General features: G+C 45.0%; 1 protein-coding gene across 1 annotated transcript; it reads right to left on the bottom strand.

Annotated features, from left to right (window-relative positions):
- Positions 1–3411: 3411 nt before the first annotated feature.
- Positions 3412–10048, bottom strand: LOC146980692 (uncharacterized). Its single transcript, XM_085787993.1, has 3 exons — positions 9780–10048; positions 7092–7542; positions 3412–4469 (listed from the first exon to the last, which is right to left on the bottom strand). Exons 2-3 carry the CDS (start codon positions 7423–7425, stop codon positions 3412–3414), a joined length of 1392 nt encoding a protein of 463 aa, XP_085644119.1. The 5' UTR covers positions 7426–7542; positions 9780–10048.
- Between the last annotated feature and the right edge of the window lie 261 nt (positions 10049–10309).

Raw genomic sequence — 10309 nt, 5'->3', positions numbered from 1 at the left:
GGGGATTATTTTGTTATATGTATTTTAGTGATTATGTATGAGTTGGTATATTTGTGTTTAATTTTTGTATGTTGTTATTTATTTGAGTCTGAGGATTTATATCCTGTATCAGATATTTTTCATTCAATTTCATTAAAGAAGGTCAAAAAAAGTGCTTTTAAATTCATCAGGCTACTTTATTTAATAAATAAATAACTGTTTCACATATTTAGCCTCCACTGTGGTTTAACAATGAAGTAAAAACAGAGTTAAAATGGTAAATATGCCTCAACACAAACATGAAGTTATGTAGTCATTACTTTTATCCTCCAAGTAGTTCAGTGATATAACTGTTGTTCTCATTCATTCACGTTTAGGCTGTTTCCACAGATTGATGCAAAACTGACTCATTGTTTCATTTTCAGCTCAGTTTTGCGTTTACACACGTTTTTTTGTTGTTGTTATTATGGTCTAAATGTCACGTGACGTGCCACCGCTGTGGCGCACACCGAACAGCTGGCGCCCCAGCGCGAGCTCTGGCCCGTGTGTAACGTTCGCGTCGGTCCCGACAGGACTCGACCCGACGCGCTGAGGAGGAGGGAAGTTTCATGGTTAAGAAAAAGGTTTTTATCGGTTCTTGTGACGACCTTCTATCAGCAGCAGTGAGTGAGCTGGAGCTGCAGCTGCAGCTGCTTGCAGGTGGTGCTGACGTGCCAGGGCACAGCGCTGGCTGCGCACAGAAAGTAGATGTCTCTGTCGTTGATCGGGTCGGGATCTCTTAGCACTAATTACCGAGACGATTTGACAGTTATCATTTCAAACCACAGGGATTTAATGTGAAATTAGATTTATTTATTTACTTGTTATATTTTTTTCAAGGCATTATTTTCACTGGCCCCACCGGGCCAGTGTTTGGAGCGTTCTGGTGGCCCTGACGGTTTGAAAAGTACGTCCGGGCCACCGGGCCATTTATATTGTCGACCCCTGCTTTTGATACCTGGACTCCAGCTTCAGTCCACTGTCTTTGAAGCTCCCCCAAATTCTGGAAGCGGCTCTTCTTCACAATGCTGTTAAGGCTGCGGTCCTCTCTCTTGGTTGTGCAGCGTTTCCTGCCACATTTCCTCCTTCCAACAGACTTTTTGTGAATGTGCTTTGAAACTGCACTCTGTGAACAGCCTGCTCTTTTGGAAATTTCTTTTTGTGTCTTACCCTCCTGATGGAGGGTGTCAATGATGGTCCTCTGGACAGCAGTCAGGTCAGCAGTCTTCCCCATACTTGTGATTTAGTTTACTGAACCAAGCTGAGTGTTTTTAAAGGCTCAGGGAAACCCTTGCAGGTGTTTCGAGTTAATTAGACGATTCAAGTGATTAGTTAAATAGCCTGCTAGTATACTTTTTCATGATATTCTAATATTTTGAGATAGGATATTTGAGTTTTCTTAAGCTGTATGCCATAATCAGCAATATTAAAACGACAAAAGGCTTGCAATATTTCAGTTGATGTGTAATGAATCCAGAATGTATGACATTTTCATGTTTTTAGTTGCATTACAGAAAATAAAGGACTTTATCACAATATTCTAATTTTCTGAGACAGTCCTGTATTTTTGATTGATTATTTATTAATTTTTTCTATTCCTCATGTATAATCATTATTACTCCTGGCTAAAACATATTCAATTGTTAAAGGGATAGTTCAACATTTTGGCAAATTAAATGGGATTTCTTGGTTTCCCTCATCAAACTCATCAAATACACAATCCAACAACTCCACAACGCTCTGGTGGACAAGTTGTGAGCTGCACATTCACCACACTATGAGATAATAACACAACGTTACCACACAGAGTTGTTTTAGAGGGAAATACAGAGACTGTTGATGAAAAACTGTCCCTGAAGGCAGAGATGTGTCAAGTCTCAAGTCTTTGAGGGGTGAGACTTCGGCTGTCTTTACACTACAGACCTTGATGCCCAATTCCGATTTGTTGCCTATATATTTTTTATTTTTTTTGGAAAACTTTATTCATAAAGTTTTTAAGTTTAAACCACATATAGAACAACAGAGACACTATACGATTTTGAATATACTCAATAAAGAGTCCCCAGACATCAAGGAATTTGTGATGAGTGTCTGACAGAGTATACCGAATTTCTTCCAGGTAGATACAAGAGACCATGTCGTTCAACCATTTCTTAAAACAGGGAGGAGAAACTGATTTCCAATCTCTAAGAATAACTGGTTTTGCTACGACCAAACCAAACATAAGGGCTTGTTGAAAAGATGAGGGAAGAGTGAGAGAGAAGTTGGAACAGCCCAATAATATCAGATGACAGTCAGGGATCAACTGTTTACTGTATATAACACTATACAAATGAAAAATGTCTTCCCAAAAGTTCCGAAGCTTAGGGCAGGACCAGAAAAGATGACCTAGAGTCCCGTCGTGTGATTTACATTTATCACAGGTAGCAGAAACAGAAGGAAAGATCCGGTTCAGTTTGGTCTTGGAGAAATGCAAACGATGAATGACTTTAAATTGAATAAGTTGAAGTCTGGCATTGATAGAGCAGGATTTGATCCTCTTAAGACCCTGGGCCCACAGCTCATCTGAAATCTCAACCCCAGTGTCCGATACCCAGGCTGCTTTAATATGGAGAGAAGGGGCTGCCGAACTAAAAAGATTAACGCCTAAATTCCACTGGATGCGGAACGGCTGCAGATCCGCTCCGGCACGGCGGCGGAGCCGTTACGTATTAATTATAATCACAGTGTGAGATTCCACCGACTCCGGGTCCGCTGCGTCGTGGGTCCGGAACGGCACCGGCATCCGGCAGCCCTCGCAAAACATACGCAGAGCTTCTATTTTTGCCGGACGCCGCAGCACGGCGCATCAAGCAGCACAGAGCAGGTCGTGTATGACAGGAAATCGCAGGCAAAATACAAAATAAAACACCCGGTTAATTTTCAAAATAAAATACATGTTCACAGCAGAGCATATTTCCTGCTTTACACCTTGAAAACGTTGTAATGGGCAGCGACTGGCCTGAAGTCAACAGCTCAGAGGTTTTCAGACATCAGTTCACCCCGTTTACACCATGGACAAGGAGATGGTGATTGTAAAATCAAGTCAGGTCAGCACCAAGTTGTTTCTCTACTCCTCCTCTGGATTAAATTAATTGTTTTTGATTTTGTGGTTCACTTTATGGAAACTACAACCTGCTTTATCGCGAGATCACGTGTTCCCGCTGTGCGGCAGAGCCGCAACAATCAACATCACGGACGGAACCGGTGTGAGTTGACGGAGTCGGAGTACGCAGCCGTTCTGTAGCGAACCCGTTTCGGAATCGTTCCGCATCCAGTGGAATCCCGGCGTAACAAACTGAGAGATCAAATGTTTATCCATATATTTTTTTGACTGTCTATTTACATGTTCTATCAGAAGTGACCCACAGCTGATAATTTGCATTTACAGCTGCTGTGCCTGCAGTCTTCTTCCTCCCCCTCTCCATCAGAAACCATGCTGCTCTGCAGGTTGCACAGAGCTGCACAGATCCTCAAAATCTGGTCAATTTTAGGGATGCGATGAACAGGAACTGCGTGTGCCAGGATTTTGAAGTTTTTCAGTCTGCAGACGACGCGTTCGACAACATGGAGCCGTACGTCGGCGGCGGCGGCGGTGTGTTCTTGCTCTTCAGACAGTGGAACGACCAGTTTGACCTCCCTCTCACAGAGAAGATCGTTGATGTCCAATCCTCCGTCGGCCACGACCTCGTCGCCCGGACGCAGGTGTTCCAGGAGGCCGGACTTCGCCGTGATGAACTTCCAGCTGCACCTTCCTCCGTATGCCGGCGAGACGAACATGATGAGACCACACGGCGCCACGGCAACCAGGTATTTCATGGTGGTGCTCTGTCCATAGGACTCGTCGTCTTCTGAGTCGGGGCCACGTGGTTTTTGAAGCGGCGTGGTCTCGTAACAGCCGATCACACACGTGGTGTTGGGGTGAAGCTCTCTGAAGGAGCGGGGCATCGTTGCTCGGATGGTTTCCCTGGGAAGCCACGGTACGTAACACCTGGTGTTCTCCTCCAGGAGCTCCATCCAGCGGCCGATGATCTGAGCCGCGACGGGCGGAGAGACGCCGAACCGCTCGGCCAGCTCGGCGTGCAGCGCGTTCAGACGCAGCTTCATCAGCGTCATCAGCAGCTGATCCCACGGGTGTAAATGGAAACCGTCGCCGTGTACTTTCGTGAGGTGCATAGCAACGGACTTAAATGCATCCAACGATAACCCGGTGTACAGCTGAGAAAGGTTGTCGTTCCTCAGTACGGTTGTGTACAGCGCAGCCGGCTCAGCGCGTCGTGTCGGAGGAGAGAGTTTTGAACAGTAGCTGTGGTCAGAGACCTCGTCGTCGTCGCGCTGCGTCGCCATGTGACTGTGATCATCGTCATCCTCGCAGTTCTCTACTGCACTGCTGAGACCCACCGATACCGTACCTGTGGAAAAAACATTACGTTAAAGGGATAGTTCACTCAAAATTGAAATTTCATTCTCATTATCTCCTCCCCCTCATGTGGACTAAGGGCTGGGAGAAGTTTCAGAGTCCTCCGTGGCTTCTCTGAGTTACAGGGGGTCTCGACGCAGCACTTTGATTTGATTTGATTTTTATTTGTCTCAAACAAGCACATCAAAAGACAAGCACTGCATGTCCATTTGACAGTTGAGAACGGAGCTCACTTTTCTTCGTCCAAAAAGACACACCAAAAAACACCCAAATACCTCCATGCTGCTCGTCTGTAATGTCCCTCTTGTATTGAAGCCCCGACATGAGAAATTGTCCCCAAAAAAATTAACTAAGTCTATATTTCAAGCTTCCGCTACAAAACAAGCTTGAAACATAGACTTATTTCATTTTTTTGGGGACAATTTCTCATGTCGGGGTTTCAATACAAGAGGGACATTACATACGAGCAGCATGGAGGTATTTGGATGTTTTTTGGTGTGTCTTTTTGTTACGAAGACAGTTGGTATCCACGCCGAGACCCCCTGAAATTTCAATTTTGGGTGAACTATCCCTTTAAACATATTTTCACACTCGTACTAACAACTTCAACCATGTGCTCCCACAAACCAAGCAAGTTGTGCAGAGGCCTGTACTGCGAAGCCAGTTTAGTGGGTTAGCGAGGTATGTTGAGTGTAAAGCCAGCCTCTCCTGTTCTGCGAAGGTGGCTGTCTTTTAACGAGGCTAGATCACCATGGTAACTTATGCTTAGCTCATAACCTGGTCCCGACCAGGTTTTGTTCAGAGTTTAATCATAAAACCGGCTATAAAAGCGCCGCTGTTTCACTATTTTAACTCATTTACAGCTGGCGGCACCTTTACTTTGAAAGTCCAGTGGAGCTGGATCAGAACGGAGCGTTTGTACGGAGGGAGAGATCAGCTGATCGCTGCTGCTGACTTTCTCTCTGAGCGTCTCCGCTGAGTCTCCGCCTCCTCACCCGTTGAGCTGAGCGTCAGGAGCTCATTATATATTAGACTATAGCCTATATTTTACTTTTATATAGGTACAGTCAGTCACCACTGATAGAAGTTGTCCGCTCGCAGCAGGACAGATAATCAGATGGATAATCGGTAACGTTAATAATTTCACTTAATGTGGCCGTGAATAAATTAATTCCGATGTGTCGTCTGTTATATTTCAGTGTTGCCCAAACGCAAATCTTGAATAAGTCTCAGCTGTTTTCACATTTAAAAAGGTCTTTGTTTATGAGATTTGCTTGTAGCTACAGCACCTAAAAAACCTCCTATCCAGCCTCGCTTCCAATAAAACACACACTCGCGTTATAATTGCGATCAGTGAAATATAACAATATAAAACACAATTTAAAATGACAGTTGATGTTGCTCTAGTTTATATGGATAAAGCTTCATATTTAAAAGTAGCGCAAGAGCTGTCAGAAAAATTAAAAGCAACCTCCTCTCTTGTCATATTTGCAGCAACACTGTTGCTTCAGGCTGTGATTGTGCTTTTTTTTAATATCGCTCATACTCTCTCCATTAAAACAATTGCACTCGTCTTGGCTGAAATCAGCCCGTTGTGGATCAATTTCGTGCGGAAGTAGAATAATATGACGTCAAACGCCCCCTTTTATGTGAACGCGCGCAGAGCACAAAGCTGAGAACCGGACTTGACTAATTAAGTTGATAACCACCGTCACAGTACCGTTTAGCTCTGATTGCGGACTTGAGGGTTTGTTGAGCTGCATCTTGAGCACTAAGCCTTGGTATGTTGAGCCTCCTTCGCAGTACAGGCCTCAGATCACAAGACGACTTTTGATACAGAACAGGTTCAACATTTATGACCATTTTCCTAGCAGATCGTCGGGAGAAACTGACTCTTAAAGGGATAGTTCAACATTTTGTCTAATAGTCCCATTGCCATAATCCCTATAGTCATAGCAGTAGGTTCTTTACCTTTAATTGTCGGTGCAAGCTGTTTTTAGAACGGCAGAGCAGAGCCGTGAGCTGCTCAGAGCTACGCTACGGAGGCTCATTATGGGATTTCTTGGTTTCTCTTCATCAAACTCATCAAATACACAATCCAACAACTCCACAACGCTCTGGTGGACAAGTTGTGACCTGCACATTCACCACGCTATGAGATAATAACACAACGTTACCACACAGAGTTGTTTTAGAGGGAAATTCATGCAAAACCACTGATGCACGTTGCCTTCAGGGACAGTTTTTCATCAACAGTCTCTGTATTTCCCTCTAAAACAACTCTGTGTGGTAACGTTGTGTTATTATCTCATAGTGTGGTGAATGTGCAGCTCACAACTTGTCCACCAGAGCGTTGTGGAGTTGTTGGATTGTGTATTTGATGAGTTTGATGAGGGAAACCAACAAAGAAATCCCATAATGAGCCTCCGTAGCGTAGCTCTGAGCAGCTCACAGCTCTGCTCCGCCGTTCTAAAAACAGCTTGCACCGACAATTAAAGGTAACGAACCTACTGCTATGACTATAGGGATTATGGCAATGGGAACAATTTGACTAAATGTTGAACTATCCCCTTAACGTTACGCTAACAAGCACAACAACAACAAGCTCGCTTACCTGAATCCAGGAACCTCTTCGACGGCCGACGTGACTTCTTCTCCGGGAAGTCGTGGCCGAGCCACTTCTCGGGGAACGGGTGCTCATCTGTCGGTTTCCCGTCCACGAAGTGAAAGGAGCAGACGTACGGGCGCTTGGGCGGTCGCCTCAGCTTCAGCGCCTTCTGCCACAGCCTCAGGCGCTCGTCCTGTTTGGGAGGTGGATGCAGGTTGTACGTTGCTCCACAACATTCACGCCTCTCCACTTTATGTTGGAAACATTGTTGTTTCAGCTGCTGCCTCCTCTTCGCCCAGTTGTTGTGGCATCCTCTCACCGAACAGACGATGCCAGACATAGCTAACTGTAAGTTAACCCATGTAGAAACCTCTCTGCCGGTACTCTGCGATGTGTTGTGCGAGAATAAACCAGGGAAACGGGCTGGTGTTGGGCTCTGACAATCACTTTACTCGGTCTGTCACAAAATAAACACACACGGGAGAGACTTGAGCGGTGTACACAAGGAGGTTGTCGACACTTCTGCAGACATGTCCCAGTCAGACTCTCTTTTACTCATAAAATAATAGTGGTTTTTATCGAAGCAACCAGAAAATAAAATGTAAAATAAAGAAATATCACTCCCCAAATTATATATTAAAGGGACAACGAGGAGTTTCTATTTGGTTATAAAAAAGTCTCATATTAATGTGGATGAATCTCCGTTACCACTTGTTAATGGTCCATTTTAGATAAATCTATGGTTTTGTCTCTATGGTTATTTTGTTATTATTAGTGGTGGTGGAAATGCTGGGCGAGCCGACCAGCGTTTCTTTACTTTCGGTTTCGTGGCGAGTCATGAGAATAACGCCGCTGAATCTCCGTTTATGGTGGGAACTACGACGGTATGTGATCGTCTTCCAACCTCTGACTTTAATTCTTGATGAATGAAAACATGAGTCTGTCTTGCGCCGGTCAAAGAATTTCACGGTGCGGAGGCTCATAAATGTAGTGAGAAAACACTTCGCTTTAACAAAACTCCTCGTTGTCCCTTTAAATTAAAGCTGGCCTGTGGAGTTTATACATATAAAACAATGTCCGTTACATTGCAGCCACTGCCAAACGACTTATTAGGATGATCATTGAACGCATCTCCACCACACAACAGTCCCTGGTTTACCCAGGAGCGCAATTGCCTCTGAGGAGCGACTTTCCCGCGCTGTCGCACAGGGAATTACGCATGCAACGCAACACGTTCGGATTTGACGTAGGGTTTAGAGCGCTGGTAAACAGAAGAGAAGAGGAACATGTTATCTTATTTTTGTCTAGTCTGATATGCAGCCGGTGGAAGCACTGACACTGCAAGCCACCGGAGCGGAGGAGACCCGACGGCGGATTCGTCCCGCCCCCCTCCCCCCCGACACGCACCGCACCGTAACTGGAGAGATCCGCCCGGTGAGCGTTCAGAGTCGACCACCGTACCCCCCCCCCCGTCTCGCTGACCTCCGCGGTCCTGGACCGCACAGGTACCAGGAGACCCAGACCCCCTGTCATGTCGGTCCTCCACCCTCTCTGATCCGCCGCTAGTTGCCAGAGCCCCGCGGAGCCCAGTCTCTCCCTCCTCTCCCACACTGCAGCACCTGTCCTGGGCTACAGCTTGGCTCGCTCCACCGTCCTTTACTTTTGAAGTAGCTATAACTAATAATAATGCAACGTATAGCCTAACTATACACGCGTATGAGTGATCAGAACAGTAAATTGTTTACACTACTTTTAAAAGGAGTAAAGTCATTTAAAACAAGGAGCGAGCCGAGCCGAGCCGACACGGTGCAGCCCAGGACAGGTGCTGAAGTGTGGATGAGAGGAGGACAGACCGGGCAGGAGCAACCAGCCCAGAGGCGTCTCGTCAGTCCTCGGCCGTCTTTAATGTCCCGAGACACCTCTTTCAATCCGTTTAAGGTTATTTGTTTGTGTTTAGGGAGGCTATATTTGCTTAGAATATTTTTTGGCAACCAGAAAAGCAATGTTTGACCCACACCGGCGTGGCGGCGCCATCACACTCGCTCGCAAAAAAAAAAAAGATAAGAAAAAAGGAAAGAAAAAACGCACTTACACACATTTTGGAGGAGGGAAGCGCGTCACAGCATCATTTTTTATTAAATCATAGTTTTCTCTAAATTAAGACAGTGTGCGGGACTATTTTTCACCCAGCCCCCCCCCAAAATGTAGGCCTATGTATAAAAATATGAAAATAAATTGCGTGTAGGCCTAGATATCGTTTAGGGATTTTTTTTTTTTTTTTTTACTAAACGTTTACAGTTTCATTCCGTGTAAACGTTTACACATGTATAAGGTCACACCCCTAAATAAATGCCAAAGCTGAATGACCACAACTTTTTTTTCTCTTCCTACTTCGCCAGTCACCTGGTTGCCTGGTTACCTGCACTTACCGTTCGGGGAGGGAGGGAGGGAAGGGGGGGTTCAACGTCATCGAACGGCGCAGACTGACTGTTGCAGTAGCCTACTCGAAAAAAAACACGGCTGATGGCTCGTAATGAGCAAAGCTCCACAGGGCAGCTTTAACTTAAATAAAAATAAATTAACTGAAATAACTTAATGATTCTCACAGAACCCTCATTCATTCATTTCATATGTAAATAGCATCCCCACATAATAACCAGTGGACATAATAAACGTAATTAACCATCTCCATACCTGTCACAAAATGAACATTAACAGGAGAGACTTGAGCAGTGTGCATGAGGAGGTTGTCCACACTTCTGTCGAGGAGAAAGAAAAAGAGTCACATACAAAACAAAAACACCGTGAATCGGCTCTGGCTAATGAAGCGTGTAATGTAAACATTAGCACAAGCTAACGCTAACTAGCCATATTCACAGACTGCTTCGGAGTCACTTTTTACACACACACAACGCGGTTAACGGCTGAAAACACTCGCAACAACATCCCGACATGAACCGCACTGTGCCTTGTTGTTTACATTCTACTTCCGGGTAGAAAACCAGCACGTAATTTGAATGAGATCAATAGTAACGAACGAGAGTTTAGCTCATATTTTTCACGCCCTATCACCGTTTAGACAAATCTGACATAATTGAAGAAACATCACTATTTCTGTGTGTGTGTTTTGTGTTGCTATGTGTTGTATTTATTCAGTTTGGGGGAATCACAGTGTCTAGAAAGCATCAGTGGCTGCAGCTGACAGGGACAGCTAACGGTAGCTA

Source organism: Trachurus japonicus, chromosome 9, assembly GCF_045865225.1.
Source record: "Trachurus japonicus isolate A0001 chromosome 9, Traja_1.0".
Lineage (NCBI taxonomy): Eukaryota > Metazoa > Chordata > Actinopteri > Carangiformes > Carangidae > Trachurus > Trachurus japonicus.
This window is presented reverse-complemented; position numbering and strand designations above follow the sequence as displayed.

What these genes read in the sequence shown, in the direction of transcription:
- LOC146980692 (XM_085787993.1), bottom strand. Translation starts at nt 7,425, where the DNA reads ATGTCTGGCATCGTCTGTTCGGTGAGAGGATGCCACAACAACTGGGCG. An exon ending in GAAGAGGTTCCTGGATTCAG is followed by an intron (nt 4,470 to 7,091) that starts GTAAGCGAGCTT and finishes TTTTTTCCACAG; the next exon opens with GTACGGTATCGGTGGGTCTC.